Raw genomic sequence first — 24,942 nt, 5'->3', positions numbered from 1 at the left:
GTTTTAGGTTTTTGCAAGGCAAATGGAGTTAAGTGGCTTGCCCAAGGACACACAGCTAGGTAATTATTATGTGTCTGAGGTTGGATTTGAACTCAGGTACTCCTGACTCCAGGGCCAGTGCTCTATCCACTGCCACCTAGCTGCCCCCTTAATTGGGTTTTTTAATAAATCTGCTTGCTAGACAAGTAACTTTCAGATAAGTGAAGTTTTGCTATATAGATGTATTTATAGTTCCACTTCACAGATGAGACAACTAAGGATATGAGAGATTAAATGATTTACCAAGGTCATGAAATCTTGATCCTAGTCAAGAGGACAAGATATCTTGATTCAGAAACCAGAGCTTTTTCTCATAAAGGTCCAAATTTATCTCTTTAATAGCATGCCATACTAAAGAATGAGGGAGGTTTTGTGACCACTTTTTATCGAGAAAATAATTTCTAATCCAAAACTTCCTGTGGTCCATAAGAAAAGTAAGTTGGGAAATTATTTCCTTCCTGAGAGACTGGAAGTATTGTGTATGTGTGTGTGTGTGTGTGTGTGTGTGTGTGTGTGTGTGAGAGAGAGAGAGAGAGAGAGAGAGAGAGAGAGAGAGAGAGAGAGAGAGAGAGAGAAATGTGCTAGTGAGCATGAGTGTTCCAGAGTGGTTAGAAGCCTGGTCAGTTAACATTGAGGAGAAAAGGAAAACAAAAAAAAGAAAAAAACTAACAACCCTGCCTATCTCCAAATTTGAGCCCCTCCCCTCAGCATGTGAGCTGTAAAGAGAATGACACATGTGCTGTTTCCTTTCCCAGTTGTCGAAGGGTCAGGAACCAGACAAGAACAAGAGGAGACTTTTCCAGGAGACTCCTGCCTTTTTCTGATCCTTCCAGCTGTTCTGCTCAATCTTCCCAGCCTTCCCTGAGCCAGCCGAAACCAGTGGCCCTAGGCACTCTGGAGTCTGTCAGTTATGAGTAACCCAAACAATGCAACAACAGTCAATGGAGGTGAGTACCTGTTTCTTCTGTCTGTCCTACACTGTCTAGAAACAGTTAGAATTGAATGAGGGGGAAGAAGGGGGGCTATTCCCATGCTCCCTATTTCCCTGAGGAATCTGACCTGAAAGAGAAGGAAAGAAAACTGGACATAAAGCCAAAGTATCTCATCTTTCTTTTCTCTTTGAGGAGCAAGGAGAGGTTAGGAGGGAGAGAAGGGATCCAACCAGTGAGTTTGGTAAAAACTCAGTAAAGAAGGCTACCTTTCAAAACAACATTCTTCTTTTTCCCCCTCTTCAGTCTAAAAAACTGAGTTAATTATGGGAAAGGGAAGGGAACAGACACATTCCTTGTTTTTTGTTGTTTGTTCATTTGTTGGGAGATTTTCCCTTCCTTTGGGGAATTAAAATAAAACATTGTGTGGGGGGGGGGGGGGATTAGTGAAATAGTTGAAGTCTTAAGGCACCAATAGTGCTTTTCCTAGAAGCTGCCTAGCTCGATCTGGCAAGAGCCACAAGCTGGCTATGTGTAACTTGATACTGAAGCTGAAAACTGTCCATATTTAAAAGCATGATACTGTTATCTGTCCCCGCCTCCCTACCCTTACCCCTGAAGTTTAAGAAGGAAGGGGGGGGGAGCAGGAGGAAGAGGACAAGAGAGAGAGAGAGATCTTGGGCAAGAACTTTTTTTTTTCATAAAATAATAAAAAATGCAGACAGTTGGAGAGGAGAGTCTAAGTTATAACTGAAGTGAACTTTCTGAGAACTTTTTTTTCTCAAGCTGCCAAGAGAGCTCTGTGGAAAGTAGGACTGCTGAACGGTATTCAAAACAAACTCCAATAGCCCAACAAGGTATTATGAATGGGCAAAAGAAGCAACAGTGAGGGTGATACCCATGACTAGTTGGGGTTTTCTGTAAGCCTGCTGGTGTCTGTTTTCTTTCTCTTTTTAGTTTTGAGCTTAGCACATGGTTTGCTAACCGGAAGACTTATGTGAAAAGATTCATTGTGAGGATATGTAGAAGCTTCTGTGAGCTCTTCCCCACCCACGTCACCCATCTTTTGAAATGACAAACTAACTTTTTTTTTCAAATACCCTTTGCTCCCCCCCCCAACACTTTTGGGGCCTTCTCAATTTTGGTTTGGTTTACTCATTATAGCCACCTAGTCTCCCATATTTCAAATGGTGCCAGTAGTTAGAGAAATAAAGACAAGCACCCAAGGATGAGGATTTGGGATTAATATTCTGTAATATGTGGGTGTCAAAGAGAACCACATTTTATAACTTAAGAACATTTGTATTGTTGTGAGATTTCTGAATTTTCCATGAGGTCTGGCCCTCCCATGTGTGGCAAGGGAGATGTAGGCAGCTTTTATGGTGGGAGGAGAGGTTGGGGCGAGGAATCAGAAAAAAATGCATTATACTTCTAATTATTCAAATACAAATAGTTGTTGATAGAATACAGAGAAAATGCTTATATGTGAGATATTAATTCCCTATGTCAAGCCAAGACAGAAAATATTCCTTAGCCAGGACTATTAGGTATTAGGATTTTTTTTTGTTTCACTTCATTTTCTTCTGTTTTTTAAATTTGTGATTTTTTTTTTGTTTAGTTCTTTAAGGTCAAGGCAGGAGCTCTGATTCTAAAGATTGTGAGTAGATCACACACAGTAAATGGCCAGAGAACTGAATTTTACAGGCCAACCTTGCATCCTATTAAACTTCATATTTGATTTATATGATATTGGGATGCATCTTGCAGGAAAACTGTCTGCTTATCATTCCCCCTGCTAATTCAGGCAGGATGTTTCTATATCCTGTCTTGATTTTCATTACTGAACGGGAAGGGGTGGGGGTGGGGAATGGGGGGGGAGAAGAAGCAAAGCACAAAGTTTCAAACAGATAGAACCAATATAGGCTTCCACAGTCCTCTTGATCCAGCTGTGTTCATATAACTAGAACTGGGCCCAGATTCCAGAAGTTATTTTTTTCAAGTGACTCATGTTCAGTAGACTTGGGTCTCCAGCAACTGAATCAAAGAGGTATTGAAGTTTAGTCAGTAAGTGGCAAGGTATGACATTTATATATCCCCATTTTTGACAGGAGCAAAGAGGGTTATGTCAAGAACAACAAAGAAAAGACTTTTGCCATTGCTTAATTCCCCCAAAATGTGTCAGATGTTGGAGTTCATTCATGATGTGGAGAAGCCAGAGTAGCTTACCATGATTGAGCAACTAGTTTCTGGGTACTTGCAAAATGCATTGGAATGGGAAGGGGGGTTGCTTCAAAGCTATTTGGAGGAGGGGTGGGCACAGTAATTTGGCCAAGATAACTAAGATTGTTGCTGACAGCAAATTTCAGCCAGAACAAGGGAGTTGTTTGTTTCCAGGAAACTGTCACCAAAAAGTTTTATGCGAGTGTGTTGGAGATGGAGGGTAAGAAGTATCAGTTGTGAAAGTGTTAGTTTACACAGAACTTTTTTTTCTGAAGATCTCTAAACATATTCTGGATTTATTCCTTCAGGCTAAATAGGGAACAGTTTTCATGATACTTTCCAAATAAGCATCAGAGATCATAGAATTTTAGCTGAAAAAGGAAACTTTCAGGTCAACTTGAACCTGTCTCTGCTGATCTAAAAGCCTCCCCACAGCCCCAGTTTTACACTGGCATATTATGTGACTATAGAAGAAATTTCAAACTTCTATACCTTAGAATTCACTATAAAATATAGGGCTGAGCTCAGATTGTACTGATCAATTTCAATCCCAGAGAACAAATAATTTTAAAATACTTCTCTCACTAGTAAGGTTAAGTCTTTATGAATTAAGAGTGTTGCATACTTTGTCCAACATGCTTTTGTTAGTTGATTTTTCTTAATTGCTTTCATTTGTTACAAGGAAGGGTTCCTTTCTGGGAGAACTATTTGAAAATTACTGATGCGTAAAACAAAAGGCATCAATAATACTTTTTTTTAAATTGACTACATATGTTTACTGGTCAGACCTTCAAACTCCTTAGCACTTAGACTTGTGCCTGGCAAGGCATACCCTTGCACATGGTAGTTACTTAATAAATATATGTTGAACCACATTGAATTCAATTCCTCTGGTACAATTGCAAAAAGCAATTAAATCCTTTCAAAGTGCTTAATAACCATTTGCATATTTATTTGTTCTAGTTTGAAAATAAATTCTCAAAACTATAATGGACTCCAACTGCTCATCAAAAGTGTCCTCATCCTAGCATTCATGGCCTTTCACAGTCTTACCCCTATCCAATAATACTATATATTATTCAATAATACTGTCACCAATCTAATAATATCTCCTATTGTTCTGCACAGTGCTCTGTCTATCCCCAAACACATAGCCCAATTTAGATATTCATTTCTAAATCTATGTCTTAGATCTTGTTCTCTTCCCTGGAATATCTCACTTTTCTAATCACCCAATCCTTACTAACTTTTAGGAACTTTATTAAACTCTACAACCCCCCCCCATCTTCTTTACCAGTTCAACCCAAAGGTATATAGTTACCATGTTCAGTCTTTGGACTCAGAAAGAGAACCTTTTGAATTGTTCAATTGTAACTTCCAACTAATTCTATGTATGAGGTTTGGTCCCAGGCTAGTGGCAAATCCTTTGACAGATTAATCAAACTAATCAAGCCACTACCAGTACAGTTTACTCACAGAGAATTGTATAATTTAGATCTGAATGACCTTTAGAAATCATTTGTCAATATCATCTTTTTATAGAGGAAGAAATTTAGAAATCTGAAAATTTTTAAATGTTTTTTGGGGGTGGCATTCAGAGTTAAGTGATTTGCCCAAGGTCACAAAGCTAGTAAGTATTCTGAAATCAGATTTGAATTCAGGTCCTTCAGTTCCAGGGCCAGTACTATAGCCATTGCAGTACACATTTGCCAGCCCCCCCATCGTTTCTTTTTGCTGTTGTTGTTATTTTCCTTTAAATATATATATATTTTTCCTTCTATTTTCCAATGCCCATTACTCATCATTTCTTATAGTACAATAGTACTCAGACACAATAATATGCCACAACTTATTCAACCATTCCCCAAATGATAGACATCCCCTCAATTTCTAATACTTTGTCACCACAATATTTTTGTACATATAGATACTTTTCCTTTTTCTTTGATCTCTTTGGGATATCAACTTAGTGTTATTGGTATTGCTGGATCAAAATATACCCAGTTTTATAACCCTTTAGGGATAGCTCCAAATTGTTCTCCAGAATGTCTATTTTTCTCTTATCCACTCCAGCATTTTTCATTTCTGATAAGTGTAAGGTAGTTAATTTTTCTTCCTCTAATCAATAATATTTTAGATAATTTTTATGTTTGATTTCTTTTGAAAACTGCCTGTTTATGACCTTTAACCATTTATCAATTGAAGAATGACTTATTTTTATAAATTTGACTCTGTTTTATATTAAATATTTCATAAATGAAGACTTTCAGAGAAATTTGCTGTAAAAATAGTTGATATTAATTCATTGTCTATGCTACCTTTTAGCAAAATGTAGTTTCTTGGATAATCTCTCTTAATGAGACCTATTTTTTGTTTTTCCTTTGGCTAAGATCATGATTGCTACCCTTGACTGTTTTTTCAACTTCAGCTGAAGTATTTTAGATTCTGTTCCAGTCCTTTACTTTAACTCTATATGCGCCTTTCTGTTTCAAGTGTGTCTCTTCTAAACAACATATTCTTGAATTTGATAATACATCTGCTATCTGCTTCTATTTTATGAGTGAGCTCATGACATACACTTTCAGATTGATAATTACCAGCTGTGAATTTCCCTCCATCCCTTTATATTCTCTCCCTCTCCCTCTCTCTCCCTCTCCCTCTCCTCTCCCTCTCCCTCTCCCTCTCCCTCTCCCTCTCCCTCTCCCTCTCCCCTCCCTCTCCCCTCCCTCCCCCCTCCCTCTCCCCCCTCCCTCTCCCCCCCTCCCCCTCCCCCTCCCCCTCCCCCTCCCTCCCCCTCCTCTCCCCCTCTCTCCCCCTCTCTCCCCCTCTCTCCCCCTCTCTCCCCCCTCTCTCCCCCTCTCTCTCTCTCCCCTCTCTCCCCCTCCCTCCCTCTCTCTCCCTCTCTCTCTCTCTCCCCCTTTCTCCCTTTCTCCCTTCCTTGTCCCTCTTCAAAAGTTTATTTTCCTTCTAATCACTGCTTCTCTTAATCTACCCCACCCCCTTTTATCATACTCATCCCTTTCTCTTAACCCCTTCCTCTTCTATTTCCTTATTGGGTTATTTACATTTCTATACACAATTCTGACATGAGGCTCAAGAATTGTTTTCTACCCCCCCCAATTATTCTTTTCACTGGAAAAGCTTTCCTGACCTCACTTTCTCTTTCCCATTTTCCCAATGTATCCCTCTTTCCCACCCCTTCATCTTTGGGGGAGAAACCATACCAACATAACAACATAATCACCTCACATCCCTGTCCTCTGTCTGTGTAAACTTTTAACTGCCCTAATAATGAAAAAGATTTTGAGAGTTCTAGGTGTATCTCTAAGGGGGTTGAGGATGTCTTTTCCTATCTATCAGCCTAATCCCATATTAAAATGCCCCTTTCCACCTGTCCCCATTTCATTTAACAATTAACTTCAGTTAATTTTTACAAAGGGATATTTACTTAATGGCTATAGCATGAAGCAAAGCACAAATACTTCCTTCCCCCCACTACCAAATGGAAGGGCACAGTTTCTTCTTGCCTCTTTAGTTTCTTGGAGAGTGAGCTCAGACTTATGAAGGACTTTACATAGTATTCAGTTCACTTGGTTCAGGTACAAATGCAAATTGTAGTGGCCAAATCTTTGCCTCAGCTATAACTTCTCAAGAGCTGGTCTTCATTCCTATGGATATCAATACTGGACTCAGAAACCTAAGCTAGATTCCACTTCCAGTCCTACCTTTTTAATCTTCTTTATTTATTTATTTGTTTCTTTGTTTATTTATTTATTTTAGGTTTTTGCAAGGCAAATGGGGTTAAGTGGCTTGCCCAAGGCCACACAGCTAGGTAATTATTAAGTGTCTGAGACCTGATTTGAACCCAGGTACTCCTGACTCAAGGGCCAGTGCTTTATCCACCCACTGTGCCACCTAGCCGCCCCTTTTAATCTTATTTAAAGGAAGGAATACTGAGGCAAAGAATTGAGGTCTGTATCCATGGATACAATCTATCTCTCCCCTGACAGCATTGATTCTCTTCTCTCACTGGAATGTTACCAGTTAGGGAAAATTCAAACTAAAAAAAGAAAGGGAATTTGTCAATTAGTATCTTTTCAACATCTCCATTTCCAAATATCTCATCAAACAAAAAACCTCCTCCTCACCACTTGGTTAGCAGATAGTTCCCAGGTATTGGATATCAACACATGCTCAAAGTCCTTCAGTTGAGTACTTTTACCTAGTTTTATAAACATTGGATTTTTTGGTCAGTCTATTATATTTATTTTGTTTTGTGTTTGTTAAGTTCACGTTAAGAGAAAATAGGACTACTATTTTTTTTAAAAAGTATCCTTTTCCCTTATAGGAATGTATACAATTTAACTTTATTCTCTTATGATTACTCTTTCTTGTTTATCTTTTTATACTTCTCTTGAGTCTTGTATTTGAATGTTAAATTTTCTATTCAGTTCTGGTCTTTTCATCAGGAAGACTCTAAGGTCTTCTATTTCATTAAATATCCTTTTTTTTTTTTTTACTCTGAAAGACAGCACTTTGTGCTGGGTAGGTGATTCTTGGTTGTAATTCTAATTCCTTTATCTTTCAAATTATCATATTCTAGATTCTCCACTCCTTTCACATGGGAGATGTCAGATCCTATGTGATCCTGTGATTCTTTGATATTTGAATTTTTTTTTTTATAAATGCTTGAAGTATTTTCTTTTTTTTTTTTTTTTTACCTGGGAGCTCTGATTTCTGGCTGTAAATATTCCTGGGAGTTTTCATTTGGGGATCTCTTTTAGGAAATGATTGGTATATTCTTTTAATTTCTATTTTGCCCTTTGGATCAAAGTTAATGGGGTATTTTTTCTTGACAATTTCATGAAATATGTTGTCTGTATTCTTTCTTGGATCCAGGCTTTTAAGTAGTCTAATAACTCTTAAATCATCTTTCCTCAATCTGTTTTCCAGGTAACTTGGTAGGATTGGGAGTGGAGTCTAGGTTAGGTTTCCAAGTGAACTGAATACTATGTAAATTTTGGTTTTATTCTTTTGATTTTGATTTATTATTTCTTCATTTCTTGTGGAATCACTGAATTTTCCTTGCCCTTTTATAATTTTTTTTTAGGCTTTTGCAAGGCAAATGGGGTTAAGTAGCTTGCCCAAGGCCACACAGCTAGATAATTATTAAGTATCTGAGACCTGATTTGAACCCAGGTACTCCTGACTCCAGGGCTGGTGCTTTATCCACTGTGCCACCTAGCCACCCCTCTTTTATAATTTTTAAGGAATTATTTTCTACAATGAGATTTTATACCTTTTTTTTCCATTTGGCCAGTTCTGCTTTTTAAAGTCATATTTTCTTCAGTATTTCTTTTTTTTTACCAAATTATTAATACTCTTTTCAAAATTTTCTTACATCACTCTATTTTTTTTTTATTGCAGGCAATCAAGGTTAAGTGACTTGCCCAGGTGTCTGAGGCCATATTTGAATTCAGGTCCTCCTGGCTTCTCTATCCACTGTGCCACCTAGCTGCCTCTCTAATTTCTTTTTTCAACTTTTCCCTCTTCTTTTCTTACCTTACTTTACCTCTTTCAGGAATTCTTGCTAGGCTAGGATCCAATTAGCATCTTACTTTGAGACTTTTTTTGGTGGCTGTTTTAATGTTGTTCTCTTCTTCTAAGTTTATATCTTGGTCTTCCCTGATATCATGATAGCTTTTTATGGTCATTTTTTTGTTGTTGTTGTTTGCTTGTTTTCCCATTCATTTTCTTGACCTGAACTTTTATGTTAAAGATGAACTCTGCTCAACAGATGAGTACTGTCCCAAGTCTCAGGCTTTTAATGCTACTATTTTATAGTTCCGAGGGTCTGCAAGTTTTTGGTATTTCCAAGTAGTATGATCCTGAGAGGTATGGTCTCTGCTTTCCTGGGTCATGCTCTGATCATTACCAAGAAAAAGCCCCAGGTTCCCTGTAGATGTACAGACTTGAGCTCCTATTTGCATTGGAAATATGAGCACGGTTCTTTTCCTTTGTGACTTTCCTCCCTGGAACTGCCATCCAGAATTGTGTATGGGCAATAATTGACAATGAGTGCTAGTGTATCCAGTAGCAGCAAGGGATCCCCTGTAATCTCTTTCTGACAATTTGTCCAATACCTTTACTATCTCTGAACTGAGAGCTCCCAAAGCTACTGCAGTAGTTGCTGTTACCCTTCCATGTATGTAGTCTCCAGACAGACTTATACCTGAATGTTTCAGACTTCTCCTGTCAATCTCTTTAAGTTTTCTCAATCTGAAAAAAAATTTTAAACATGACTCTTTGTTGATTCTGCCACTCCAAATTTGATTTGAACATTATTATAGAGTTGTTGGGAGAATTTTAGGAGAATTTAGATTGATGTCTATCCTCTAATCTTCCATCTTGCTCCTTCCTCAGTAAATATTTTTTATATTTTATCTATTTGTTTTTCTAACTACATGCAACCAATCATTTTTTGCAAGGTTTTGAGTTTTACATTTTTCTCCCTCCCTCCCCTCCCCCTTTTATTTTACAGAAAACAATCTAATATAGATTCTACATTTATAACCATGCTAAACATGGATCCATATTGATCATATTGTGAGAGAAGAATCAAATCCAAACAGAAGAAAGAAAACATTAGAGATTAAAAATTATATAATACATAAGACAACTTTTAAAAATTAAAGATAATAAGCTTCAGTCTTCATTTAAACTCTATGGTTCCTTCTCTGGATATAGGTGGTATTTTCCATCACAAGTCTTTTAAAATTTTCTTTGATTATTGTTCAGTATTTATTAAGCATTTATGTGCCAGGAACTACACAAAAAAACCACCTAAGCAAAGAAAGGAAAAAATATAATCTCTACCCTGAAGAAACTTATAAATAATGAAGCAGACTAGGGGAAAACTGGAAGGCGCTAGAAGAAGGGATGAAAGGAGAAGAATAGAATTTTGTTGTTGTTGTTGTTGTTGTTGCAGATGCTGGAATTTGAGGGTACTCATGAAAGAATATAGGGAAAACAAGGAGGAAGAAATTTAGAGGGAAATTCTTCCAGGCTAAGGGAACTATCAGTGAAAAGTCTCTGAACTGGGAGATGGAGTAGTGTATGGAAGGAACAGAAAGCAAATCTTTGTCATCGATCTATGAATAAAATATAAGATTATTAGAAAGGAAGAAAGAAGTCTAGTTGTTAAGGGTTTTAAAAGCCAAAGAGAACTAAGCAATATCACTATTAGGTCTATACCCCAAAAAGATAAAAAAAGAAACAGAACATATATGTACAAAAATATTTATAGCAACCTTTTTAGTGGTGGCAAAGATTTGGAAATTAAGGAAATGTCCATCAATTAGGGAATGCCTGAACAAGTTATTGTAAACAATTGTGATGGAATACTATTGTGCTATAAGAAATGACAAAAAGGATGCTTTCAAAAAAAACTTGTAAAGACTTACATGAACTGATGCAAAGTGAAATAAGGAAAACCAGGAGGACGTTATTTATAGCAATAGCAATATTGTATAATGATCCACTGTGAATAACAGCTATTTTTAGAAATACAATGATCCAAGACAATTCTGAAGGATTTATGATGAAAGGTGCTGTCCATCTCCAGAGAAAGAAATGGAGTCTAAATGTAAATCAAAGATACTTTAAAAATTTTGTTGTGGTTTTTTTGTCTTTTCTTTCATAACATGATTTATATAGAAATTTGTTCTTTCATGACTATACATGTATACTCTATGTCAAATTGTTTGCCTTCTCAAGGAGGGTAAGTGGAGAGAATTTGGATATCAAAATGTGGAAAAAGAAGCCACTGAACCTCTGTTGAATAAGGGTTGATATATTCAACTGTGTGCTTCATATTGAGTGTGGTAGCTAAACATCATTTTCCAGTTCTAACATAAACTTATACCTAAGACCTTTGGTTAAAGTCTACATTCACTTCTTTAGTTATGCCCTGCCCAATCTTGTAAGTTGCTCTTTCTCTCCTTGACATATATACATACACAAAGGCCTCCACATACTATCTCAAATACCCTATCTCATGGCTTGCTTAAGGAAGATTATATTTTGATCCTGAAATATATTTCAGTTAATTTGATCTTTTTTGTTTTTTATATCAATCACTCCATCTTCCTTTTCAATGACTTTTAACTGGCCATTACCTATACCTATAATGTTCTCATTCATCACCTTGGGCTCATAGAATCCCTCTTTTGTTTTAAGATGAGCTACTGGACTTTGATGACTAGGGATGAGAGAGTAAGGTGGAAAAATGTACAATTCTGCCTCTTTAAATCCAATTAAAGCTCAAGTCAAAACATCACCTGTGAGGTCATTGGTCCTCTTCAAAAATGAAGGACAAACAAGTATAAGCACCACCATCAAATGAAACTTTATATGATCTCCCTAAATTTTAGTTTCCTACCATTTAATTGTATTTATTTTGGGGATTCTTTTTTATAATGTATTCTCTATATAGTTAGAGTTAAGAAAACTGGGTTTGGGGCAGCTAGGCAGTGCAGTGGATAGAGCACTGGCCCTGAAGTCAGGAGTACCTGAGTTTAAATCCAGCCTCAGACACTTATAATTACCTAGCTGTGTAGCCTTGGGCAAGCCACTTAATCCCATTTCCTTGCAAAAACTAAAATCAAAAAAAACAAAAAATAAACTGGGTTCATACAACCCTGCCCCTTACAAGTTATATATCTTCCTTTGGGCTCTAGTTTTCATATCTGTAAATATGGAGATAATTATATTAAATAAAACACTAAAATTATAATACTAAATTATACTAAAATGTAACACTACTATATAATCCACAGACTTGTTGTAGGGAAGATGCTTTGAAAACTGTAAATTTGTTCATATAAAAATTAAATATTATGCTTAATGGGCAAGTAGGAGAGAGATCATGTCCCATAGGGAAGCCCAAGTCACACTGTTGGTCTCATGATATGCATCTTAGATTTAACTGCACAATAAAATGCAGACTTGCTCTCTGTGTCTCTCTGCTTCTTTTTCTGTCACTATCTGTTTATTTTCTCTCTGTGTGTATCTCTTTCTATGTCTCTCTCTCTCTTTTTATCTCTCTCTGTATCTCTCTCTCTTTGTATTTCTCTCTCTCTCTCTCTCTCTCTCTCTCTCTCTCTCTCTCTCTCTCTCTCTCTCTCTCTCTCTCTCTCTCTTCCCCTCCCTCCCTCCCCACCTCCCTCCTTCTCCTTAAGGGAAATGCTATAATCTTATGATACCATACAAATTACTTTCTGTAAATATTCATAATCATGACCTGCAATGGAGAGGTAGCTTGGATTGAACTATGCTGAATTACATTTAGGCCCAAGAAGCTATACACTTCCTCCCTCAAACCACTCCCCTCATCTTCCAACCATGGCCCCTGTTCATTAGAAGCCAGATTACCCATTACCATTAGGTCTTCTTTTGGTGATATATGTATATGTATGAGATGATATTATGTACACCTTAAGAAATGGACAAGGTAGTTGATCTTCAGAATCTTCCTAAGACAATTTATATGGAAGACATTCAGGTTCCTGGCATGGTACTGGTAGACTGTCCAGTTTTTATAGGCATACAATAATGAAGTCCACACAATAGATCTGGAGGCCTTCATTTTGGTAGTTAGTCTAATACCCCTCCTTTCCCACACTGAGTGGGATTCATGGAAAGGAATAAAGTTTAAGATTAGAAGGGTAAGAATAGGACAGATTTTTAAGAGTTTTAAATGCTAACTAGATTTTACATATTTGATCCTGAAAGTAATGGGGAATCATTGAAATTTATTGAATAGGAAGGTGACATGGTTAGACCTGTACTTTAGGAAAATTACTTTGGCAGCTAAGTGGAAGATGAATTATAGTGAGGAGAAACTCGATGCAAGATCATCTTATTAGGGAGAATAACTAGAAAGCTGTAGGAGAGTTGATAAGGGATATTGAGTGTTGACAATATATTAGAGTGATAGCAGAGAATACATAAAAGAGAAGTGAATGTTAAAACAAGTTATGGCAACAAATAAGACAAGTGAGTAATTGTGAATGAGGAGCTGAGGAGGACATCAAGTCTATAAACTGGGAAACCCTTAAAGAGAGATGGTATCCTCAACCAGTATAAGACACTTTGGAGCCAAGGAGGGTTTCTCCTCAGAATATAACTTGTGGTTGGATATATGGTGTAGGTGTTCAATGAATACTTGACAAATAACATAATCTTAGAATATCTAAAATATAGTCTAGGGATCAAATAGTCCAACCTGCTTCTTCAGTAGACAGTATCAGAAAATGTTAGGAGAACTAACAATGACATTTATGCTTTTTCATGCTAACACTTTAATGAAGAGGACAAAGAAGCAAGAAGCAAATAATGTGTGTCGTGCTATCTAATGCTTTAAAAATAGAATTTAGATTTATCTAACTACATAATCAACTTTCTTCCTTGTTATTGCCAAGACCAGCAGTCTTCTTCTTTTCACAAGTATTCCTTTACTTACTCTTTTGTGACCTATATTCCTCTTTGCGGTAACTTTAATCATTTTGATCTGACTTCAGTTGGACAAAATATTGGGGTGTAATGCCAGGATGTATCTGACCTCAGACCTAACAAGTCCTAGAAATAGCTTTGACTTTCTTTTTTCAATGATATTTACCTTCCCCCCACCCCCAATAGCTCCTCAAATCACTTGATCAAGAGGGTGGAACATAGCTTTCAGGCCTCAAAACTTTCCCTTAGCCTCACCAGTAATCAAGAGGAGTTAAAGGGGGAAAAAAAGAGATAATAAGGGCCTTTTTCATTAGTTATTTGACTGTTAAAGAGAAGCACACTGACAGAAGCTCATAAATGATAATGTACAAAATAGGTACAAACAAGATAGCTTCCCTTTCTTTGAATATGGGGACTCATGTTAGGGTCAGAAACTTGCTTATCACAATGTTCCCCAAGCCAGGTAAAGTAATGCCAAAGGGCATCCCTGAAGCATCGAGGAATAATTGAGAAAGGATGAGAAGAAAGGAAAATGAAGAATAAATGAGGGAGAGAACCCAGAAAGCTTGAAAAGAAAAAAAGGATATAAGGGAGATAATATAAAACCACTACCTTCTTATATTTTCCTATCACTCTATTCCTTCTAAAGCAGTTTCATACCCATTATCTCATTTGGTTCCCACAGGTTTTGCATTATAAAATATTACATACATTTACATATTTCACGTTTTTCCTCTCACCTAAAAGTCTTCAAGATATCTTAGGCTACAGCGTACCAATTTCTCGTAAATTCAATAATCTTACATTTTTTTCCTTCCCTATAATGTGTTTTACCCTTCTGGCCAGTTCTTCTCCTGACTTTTATACAATTATAGTTTTTCACTTTTCTGCTTTATCAGCATGTATTTATCTACAATATTACACTTCTTTGTTCTGCTTTCCTTTCTCTTTAATACAAACTGGTAAACTTTGTCTTTGTAACTGCAGCTTGTCTATTCTTTTCCCCTATTATCGTGGCTACAAAAATCTTTTGCTTTCTGAGACTATAACCACTCTCTTGAGCAGGTATTTTTCATGCTGTCCAGAAATTCTACTTTGTTATCTAATATATGACTTGGTTTTGGTTCTATTTCCTGCTTTCTCCAAAGACTTGAGAAAAGGAACTAGTGTTTAGTATTGTAAACAGCTTCTATTTTGTTTTATTGGACTGCTCATTCTACTACTGAATGAAAATATTTAAATATAATTAATTCCATTTTCACCAAATAGTTGGAAGACCTGAGCTTGAATCCTAATCCTGGTACTTAGAAGGTATGAATTCTTGAATTCATCACAACTTGCTTAGAGGGTCTCAGTTTCCTTTTTTGTATAATGAGATGAGGAAAAGGTTAGTTTGGAAGAGCTTAAAGGTCCATTCAAACTCTAATATTCTATCAACCTAAAATCTTTTAGCTTCTCTTTTAATAATTCTTTTCTGCTTATCCTTCACTCTATCATATTAAACATTTTCAAATTTTTTTATTTTCAGAAATTATTCTTAATTTTTTACTTTTTTTACCAGAAATATTTCCTTATTACAATTTTAAGCATGAGCAAGTGAAATCTGGAGTTGATTCTCCAGTTTTTAATTATTTCCTTCTTCCCAATTTGTTGCCTTACATTCCAGAAAAATCATCTGTAGCATCTCCATTGATCGTGCTTTACCATCCTTTAGTGGAAGAATTTTAAGTTCCCTTCTGATCATTTGCCAATAAGAGCCTTTAAAATATCCCCTTGGCTGAAATAAATATCTGATTGCAATTATCTAACATAACTCTTGTGCCATTTCTTTTTTTTTAATTTTTAATTTTACTTTTTTCCCCAATTACACATACAGTTTTCAGCAGTCACTTTTTTATAGTCTGAGTTTCACATTTTTCTCCCTCTCTCCCTTCCTTGCCTCCTCCCCCTGACAGCAAATAAGCTGATAAAGATTATAGACGTGTAACACCATTTCTAAATTACTTCTTCCAATATGCTCTCACATTCACAGATTGGATCCCTAGAGGGAGGCAGCAACTTTCAAATTCAAGGGAGTACCCTGTTTGTACCTACGCCCAACTCTAGAGTTCATAAGTCGCTACCAGAATGCTGACCCTCTAACAATCAAATAGTAGATACAATTAATTTAAAACAATAGAATTTACTGAAGTGACACAGGAAAAATAGATTCAAAATATTTTCCCATAAATCTAGGATGTACTTTCCCCCAGATACCCTGAGCATCCATGAAAAGAGTTGGCAAAAAATTTAGAGTACAATGACAGTGAGGCACGCATGTAAGACACACATTTGGTCAAGCAAACACTCCTCTGATATTTTAAAGCCTTGGTTGTCCTGTTTCTCCTCTTATAGTCCTCTCTATGACAACTCTGAATTGCCACTGCTAACTCAGTAAATTATCAGTTCTCTCCTCTGCTTCTATAAGTCCTATTCCTTGAAGCTCCTTAAATATTACATCTCTGTATTTATGTCTCCTGAAGAATGTGTATCTTTGCTCACTGCTATATGAAATGTCCCCAATTGGGCAAGTGTTAGACATTACAATGAATTAAATTGTTGTCTTCCCTCTTGCTCATTTTGCTTCCTTTTTATATAAATGCAAAGATATGAGCCTGTACTTCCCCAAACTATGTTGACCAACTTTAAGCTTAGGTATTTAAAGACATCCGGGTTCATAACCAATCATGGCAGAACATGGCTAATGGGCACAGAGTTTAAGGAGCATGACTTTTTTCATACTTCATAGATATCAGAAATAGGTGTCAAACTTAGATCTTCCTATTGCAAGATCACTTTCTACCTTTAAACCAGGATGCCCCTCAGTATCACTTAGAACTCTATCTTATGATAATAATCCCTTGATATTATTTCGTGGGTATCACTGGAAACAATAGCCAAATATTTTTTACCCACAAAAAGACATAAATAGCTCAAAGGTCATGGGAGGCACTTTATTCTTCCACTTGAACAGGCTCCTCAATTTTTGAACTGGGATGCCTGTCTTTAAATCACTTTCTCCATCCTTCTACTGATGCCTTAGCACTTAGATCATCCTCAATATTCTTTTTGTGCCTTTTCTTAATCTCAAAATAATGGCACAAAGAATTTCTTTTTCCTTTGATAACATCTTAATCTGTTCATTTTTATCTATTAAACAAACACATCATCACCCTCTTTCCCCTTTTTCTTTCATATAAGATATCTTTAAGTATGCCTTTTTTCTTTACTTGATCAGCTTTCTTTGAGAGAATACACAGATTTTTCTCATTTGTACTCTAATTAATCTCTTCACCTTTTTTTGAAAATCTATGCTCTATATTAAATTCCTATCCATTAGAAAACATCCATTTTTCTTACTAAAGCCTTTGGCTTTACTTCCTCCCTTGGGTGCTTTCTTTATCATATTTTTAACATGTCTTACAACTCTCCAGCATCTTGAAATGAAAGAAGTAGTACTCTTCCTTTGATCCATCTCTCATCATGTTTTTGAATTTCTTCCTTTTCTAATAGGAATTTGCTTATTCCTTATATATTTCTGCCAACTTTTTTGACTTTTGAGAAATTCATTCCAGCTGTTACTTGGACCTGGTCAAAACTTCCATTCATTTGTACATATAAATCCTGCCAATTATAAAGACCCATTTGCCCTTTTTTTGGTAGATATATTCTAGACTGTCAGTATGTAAATCTAAATAATCCTGTATTTTTATAGTCTGATTTTGAATATTTGGCTTCATAGGTCACTTTTTGGTTACTTCTGGCCTATCTGCATTTCTTGAGGTAGCTGAAATATCCCTCAAACATAATCCTTCTTTATGTATACAGAAAGGATGATGTGTCTTTAAAAAATCCCCTTTGTCATTTATTGCAGGGAATGGATGAAGAAGAAGCACACCACAAATTTCAAGTTAGATAAAATTTATATCTATGCTTCTGTGCATGTGGAGAAGTAGTTGGAGTCTGACTGTCTTCTTCCCACTCATAAAGAGGCATAGGCACTCTTGCAGGAGCAGGTAGAGAGTAGAGATTTTGACCTAAGATCTTTGGAACCCTTGGTAGCCTCATTGGGAGAGCAAAAAGGAGCTACAAGAGTGATGTGCATGCTGGTTTCCACCATAGCAGCTAGGGCCTTCATGTTCTGGGGAAGATGGGACAGCTATGACCAGAGCATGGAAAAGAATAATTATTGGAGAATTTTTCTTCCTTTCTTTCTTTCTTTTCATCTGAGAGGACAGATTTCATCTGAGAGTTTTCTGTTATTTAAAGGTATTTCCTAACTTTTTTAAGTAACATCAAAGTAGATCAATTTACACAACAATCCATTTGAATTGTTTTCTAGCTATGTGTTTTTCTATATGTGTACAGAAGAGTTTGCAATATGTGTTGGTATTATTATAGAGATATATGGGACCCAGTGGATAGTGTTGGGCCAGGATTCAGGAAGACTTCACAAATTCAAATCTGGCTTCAAACACTTATCTGTGTGATACTGGACAAGTCACTTAATTCCATTTTGCCTCAGTTACTCAATTGTAAAATAAGCTGAAGAAGAAAATGGCAAAATGCTCCGTCACAAAAAGTCAGATTTGGCTAAAATGACTTCAACAACAACAACAAAGAGAGACACAGAAAAATGATCTAGTTTAAACCCTAATCTAAAACTTCTGGCTTTCTTCTAGCTGGAAGATAAGTTAAATGGAGGAAATATTAATGATGAATAATTCTGATAAACTTTCCAAAAGAAATGGATTCTTAAAGTCAGAACACTAATTTTTGCCTATTTGGGCAAGGCCAGGTTGTTGGGTCACATTTTCTTTTTCATTCCTTACCTACGCTCTCCCTAAGTCCATAAAAAGAAAAAAAACAAAACACATGCACACACAAACCATTTTGTGGTGGGATGGAGTTAAGTGCAGTGTTAAGGAGTGAAAATTGTCTGTCTGAAAGAGTAAAGATACAGCTGGACCTATCACCTTTTTTTTGTTTTCTTCTATGCATTTTTAAAAATGTTTTATTGATATTCATTTTTAATATTTATCATTACCTGGTAATTTATCACCACCATCCCTTCAAAATGAATTCTTCCTATACAAATATGTAAAATAAATCAAAACAAATGAACAGATTGATCATGTCTAAGCATGCAAGCTCATTCTATACCACTGGTCCTATATCTCTGCTAAAAGGTTGGAGGTATCTCATACTTTTTAAACATTCCTATAATCTCACATCATATGACTCATAAAATCATAGATCTTGAAGGTAAAGAGACCTGGGAAGCCATTTAGTCTACCCCTCTCATTTAAAGATAAAGAAAAGGAGGTCCTACAAAATATAGTGATTTATTCACACAGGGTGTTCGAGTGGAACTTGAATGCAGTTGCTCTGGATCCAGTGCCAGTGTTCTTTGCATTGTATCTTTTATTTTTCCCTATTGATAAAAGTGAAGAATCCACAAATTCTGTTCCTTTATATGATCTATTTTCTTATTCATTTTCAGCCTTACTTCTTATACTACAATTACATCCACTTCTCTCAAAGGTTCAATGACTATATCTCTAGGCTTCTACATTTTCTTTAGATTATTATAGGTTGTGCTTTTACACTGTTTGTATGCCTTTTTTAGTTTTTATAGGCTTCTTTCAATTTCTATTTTCTCGTCTTCTATTTTCTCTTTCCCTGATCCCACAGCACTTCCCCAATTCTCTCCTCTCATATAAACTATTTAGATGAAATCATCCTTCTTTCCTTTGTGTTCTTCTCCCTATTACCTGATAGAATTATTTTTAAAAAAATAGGCCAATCACAGAACTATCAGCTTTTTTTTTCATTTCCTCCCCTGTTTTCATTGGGTTTTCCCCTTCTTTTCCTTATTATGCCTTAGCTCTTGAGCCCTTTATCCTCTTTCTTCCTCCCTAGTTCTCATTTGCATGTTAGCTTCTCGAACAAAAAAACTGAGCAGTGGTTATACAAACTTGCAGTTTTACTCAGCCTGCCTTTCCCTGCCTTTCCTTGCTCCATCAGTTCTACATAGCCTGTTCCATCATTGCCATAACCACCAACTTCTCTATTTTGTCATTTTGTCTCAATTTTTATAATAGCTATAACAATTTACTCGTCTTCCTCTTCACCTGTGGTGACTATACTAACTTCTTCCCATCATGTATTTCTGTCTCTCTCTGTCTTTGACTCTGCCTTTTGTTTCTGTTTTGCTTTCTGTTTTTGTCTCCCTGGCTTTCTCTATTTGTCTTTGACTCTATCAGTCTGTCTTCTCTCAGTAGTTTATCCCTCATAAAAACTCTCTGAGGTAGGTAGAGTAGAGATTATTTTCTACAGTTGACAGGAGAGATGTATTTAAATACAGAGCTGAAAATCTCTCAGAATCCATCTAGTTTAAACACACACACACACACACACACACACACACACACACACACAGCCCAGAGAGGTTTACTTGCCCAAGATCACACAGGTACCACATGGCAGATCTGAAGTTCCTATCCAGAGAGATTACAAAAACAGTTTGTTTTTGTGCTTTACATCTTCTTACATGTGCTAAACTTCTAAAGCTACAAGTTCCTTGACTGGAAACTTATGCAAGTGATTTTTGCCTTTGGCCTCACTCTTTTCTAAATTTTCCTTGATTCCTGATCTCTACCCCAAGGCTCTAAGCTCTTGAAGTTTCTGGTCCTTTTTCCTGATTACTTCCCCAAAGTTGAAATATCTGCCACATCTAAATAGCTCTAATTAGCCTTCTTTTGTCACCAATTCTTGACATTCATTCTCAGAATCCACTTCCCTATTTTGCTTTTACCCCCTAATCTGCATTTGGTTCATATCATGACTATTTTTTTCCCTTAGGTTACTTACAATGAAAAATAGGAATAATAACCAAAATAAAGTAACTAAAAGTTTAAATAAAAGAAATCTACCTTGTTGCCCTAAACTTCTTAATCTACTTAAGATACAGTCCCCAGAACCTATCTAGGTTTATCATGCTTCTCTCTAGATTAGGCTGGATTTTGACTTGTGATAGCAATGGTATTTTGATCTACTAGGTCAGCCTAGGACCAAATTTATGGCTGGCAATCTGGAATCTCTGAATCTAGCTCTCTCATCTATTGTCTAAACCCTGACACACTTGTAGCCAATCAAGAAGCATTTTGTTATCACAATGGGATTTTGCTACTACTTCTATGTTCCTGCAGGATAACTTAAATATATATTCCCCTTATGACCAAAATGCATGCCAAGGGACCCCAAAAATACAAACATGGAAATTATCAAGTTCCAATTCCCTTAAAAGTAAAAATACTGCAACTGAATATACAAGTCATAACTAAAGTTCCCAAGAGACAACTCTAGGGAGCCTAAGTAAATCACAGAAAAGCTCCCATAACTAGAAATAATAGAAATAGAATTCAGATCTTTTGACTCCAAGTCCCATGTCCCTTTTCCTTGAACAATACTAATGTATAAGATCATAAATACAATGAAACATCATGCAATAACAACTTCATGTTTCCCTCTGATTCTCTCTGTTTCACTGGTATTTTTAACAGTTTGTTAAACACTTAAAATTGAACATCAACACAACAAAACTTGCTTAGTGACTATTTACATTCAAATTAATTTCAATGCAAAGTATGATAATGCTTTTTCATTTGTTCCTTCAAAGTTCCCGACAGAATTTTGTCTATTAATTCTCATTATATATTTATGTTAACATATAGTACATTCTTACAATTGTCATTTTTAATTTCCTCAATTCTTTCCAGATCTCTCTCACCTGTAAGGTGATAGAAAGGGGTCCAAACATCCAGAGCTTCCTTTCACAACCCTTTATCTCTCTCATATCCCTTAGGTCCCCTATGAACTCATCTAACATTAAGATTTCACAGGAATTTATCACATTTGACATTTTTCCCACCTTGAGTGCACTTCTTCACAACTTTATGCTTTTTCTCGTACCTTTCTCTAAATTCCAAAAGTAAAATCACCTAAACTGAGGTTAATTTCAAGGGGAAGAAGTGTGTTATACTAACTCTCAACTAGTTTCATCAATTTCTGAGTATTCTCTGCAATGCATCATGCATTCAGTTCAATTAAGTTAACTAAAAACTCTTTTTGGAACTTGCAACATAACATGTGCTGTGCTAGCTTTTGTGGAGAAGACAAAAGAAGGAAGAAATATGGAACCTGCCCTGCAGAGACATTTAGGATCATCATAGATTTAGAGCTAGAAGGTATCTTATTATGTAGTATAAATCCTTCATTTAATTGGTAAAGGGATTAAGTCTCATAGAAATAAGGTGATTTGCCACTGGTCACAGAGGTAGTTTTTTAAATTCTAAATTAGGGTACTTTACACTGAAACTTCCCCCTTGTCACTACCCTGCTATACTCCTACTAAAAACTCATCTAGCCTTCTGTAACATATATCTCTCTACCTTCAATCTTTCTGATTTCCTGAGAGAATTTTTTTTCTCATAAAAAATCATCACATTCCAATGCTCAAAAAATCTTTACAGACTCCTTATTGCCTACTGAAAAAAAGTTCAGATTCCTATTCTTTCTCATTCAAGGTCTTTCTAATCTTATCTCATTCTGCTTCCTACCATTGTAACATGACTATTCACTGTACTCTCCAACTTAATTGAAGCAGTTCCCTATCTTTAAAACCTTCCTCCATTCTTTTACCTGTTGAGCTCATACTCATTCTTTAAAGTCTAACTCAGTCACCTATACCAAGAAGCCTTCTCTTAGCAATTATTAAGCACTTATGACATATCAGGCACCTACTGTGTACTGGGTATGTCAAACAAAAAATCTAACTGCCATCAAGAAATTTATTTTCTATTAAAGGAAGCACATACATGTGTGTTTGTGTCTGTATGTATTATACATACATACATATAAAAATATATACACACACACACATATATATATACATATATATATATATATATATATATATATATATATATATATATATATATATACAAATTTCAAAGAGGTCTGTTTTGGACATAGAAGTCACAGCAAGGATGATTGGAGTCAGAGGTTGATTGATTGGCCTGTCCTTTCCAGGAATGGCAATGTTGATTGGATTATTATTCTTAATACTAGAGTTAGAAGCAGAACAGGTCAGTATGTCATGGAGTTGGCAGGGAAATAGTATTAGGTCTGGGTCTAGTCTATAAAAAGCAAATTCTCACAAATCTTAAGCCTAGAGTCCTAGAGCTCGAGTTCGAGCTCAAGAGGAGAGTAGAAGCTAGCTTCACAAAGAGGCACTTAACAGGTTATGTTTTCCATTATAGCTATCTATTTTGTAGTCTCCCTGCCTACTATACTGTAAGATCTTTGAATGTAGGAGCCCTATAACCTTTGTTTCTCCCCTCCCACCTGACTCTGTCTGCTGCCTGCTCAGTGGTTGCCTGATAAATAAATTTGTTATATTGTACTTAGGAGTTAGGACATAGACCTATGAGATGATTAGAAGACATTTTTAAGTTTTAGTGTTAAAGAAGTGCCCACGCAATATATAAAATTATTGATATAGGAGTTCAAAGGAGGGAGACATCAATTTGAGTTGGAGTCCTCAGTGAAGGTATCACAAAAGAAGTAAGACTTGAGGGGGTCCTTGAAGAATGAGGTTTTGGAAACAGGAAAGGGTATTGCCAGCAAAGGGGGGGGGGTGAGGGGGAGATTATAAGCAGAGGATCAAAACAAGGAAAGTGCCCATAAGGCAATAATTAGGTATGCAGAGGGAGGGAAGTTTGAACTTCAAGAAATAAACAGATCATTTGGTAACATTTTATTGATCTATGCTGGAGACTAATGGGAGTTCGATTCAGTGTTCATGGGGTGAGGTTTTTGCCTAGGATATAAGGATTAGAGGTATAATATTGAATGAGAACACAAAGAACCAGGAACTTGGGGCAAAATTACAGGACCACAGGTTTATGTAGAAGTGGATGAGGACTAGTGAAGGTTTGTTTGTTTTTGTTCCTCCCTCCAACCTTCCATCCAAGAAGAGGACTTTATATCACATGAGTATGCACCCTTGTCCTTAGGGAACCTCCATCCCTTTATTTCTCTTACTGCCCCTTTTCCCAGTTCTATTTACATAGCAGTGGCTAATGAAATATTAATAACTTCTCACAATGACCAGTTGTAAACTGGGACCAGTGATTTAAAGACTTCAGTGATTTGTTCTCCACCAGTCCCAGTGTTTAAGTATACACATAGGACTGACCTTAGGCGTAGGAGGAGTAGGCAGCTACCTACATGGTGTGATTTCTGCTGCCCTCACACACTGTCTTATTCATTCCTGAAATTGCACAGCTAAAGGATCATTCTTTAGTTTAAGTCTTTGTCCTTTGTCAAAATGCAAATAACAGTCCAAATAAATAATGATGATGACATTTCTATATTGCTTTATACTTTATGAAGTACTTTCACACTCCTTTTATTTGGTCCTTTTAACGATGGTTTGATTGAAGTTAGTCATTTGACAGCTGAGGACACTAAAGCTTTGGCGAGGTAAGATCATAAATCCAGAGCATGGGTTCTTAATCTTTTTTATGTCATGGAGCCCTTTTGACAATATAATGAAGCTTATGGACCTCTTATCAGAAAAATTGTAAAAAATAAAATACATAGAATTAGAAAAGAATTCAATTTTATTGAAATAGCTACCAATTTTTTTTTTAATTCCAGGTCCCTTGGTAAAGAAACTCTTGATCTTATAGTAGAAGCAAAACTTGTAAGCAATAATATAACAAACATAATCCTACTGAATCCCCATTACTATGATTAGCCTATGAGAACAAAGAATGATATAGATCAAGGCTGTCCAACCTTACTTTTAAAAGTTTTTATTGAAACAAAAGACAGTAGATTCTGATTTGTCATTTTGGTGAGAGCTCTGCCACATTTAGTAAACCCACAGGTGGGACACATAAAATCACAGGGGGGGTTATGGGGCAAATTTTGGACAGCCCTAATATAGAGGAAAGAGTTCAGGTGTTACAAGTCAAAAAGGTCAAGGTTTCGGAACCGCCTTTGTCATTTGCTTAGCTGGGCAGGTTTAGGAAAGTTAATTTATTTGAGATTTCTTTTCCTCAACTATAAAATGACAATGACAATAACTGAAGTAACATGCTTCATGGGGGTAGATAAAAGTGTGGGATAGACT

The 24,942-nt window shown here is 36.2% G+C and overlaps 1 protein-coding gene across 2 annotated transcripts in view; it reads left to right on the top strand.

Moving 5' to 3' along the window:
- The first annotated feature begins 637 nt into the window (after positions 1–637).
- GYPC (glycophorin C (Gerbich blood group)) overlaps positions 638–24,942 on the top strand; it is a 94,154-nt gene continuing 69,849 nt past the window's right edge. The window contains exon 1 of one of the 2 annotated variants that reach the window (XM_074214959.1): positions 638–986. In XM_074214959.1, coding sequence (XP_074071060.1) covers positions 950–986 — 37 coding nt within the window. In that variant the 5' untranslated portion in view covers positions 638–949. The remainder of the gene's footprint in view (positions 987–24,942) is intronic. The other variant, XM_074214958.1, reaches the window with a different exon arrangement.

The sequence above is a fragment of the Macrotis lagotis genome, chromosome 1 (assembly GCF_037893015.1).
Source record: "Macrotis lagotis isolate mMagLag1 chromosome 1, bilby.v1.9.chrom.fasta, whole genome shotgun sequence".
NCBI lineage: Eukaryota > Metazoa > Chordata > Mammalia > Peramelemorphia > Peramelidae > Macrotis > Macrotis lagotis.
This window is presented reverse-complemented; position numbering and strand designations above follow the sequence as displayed.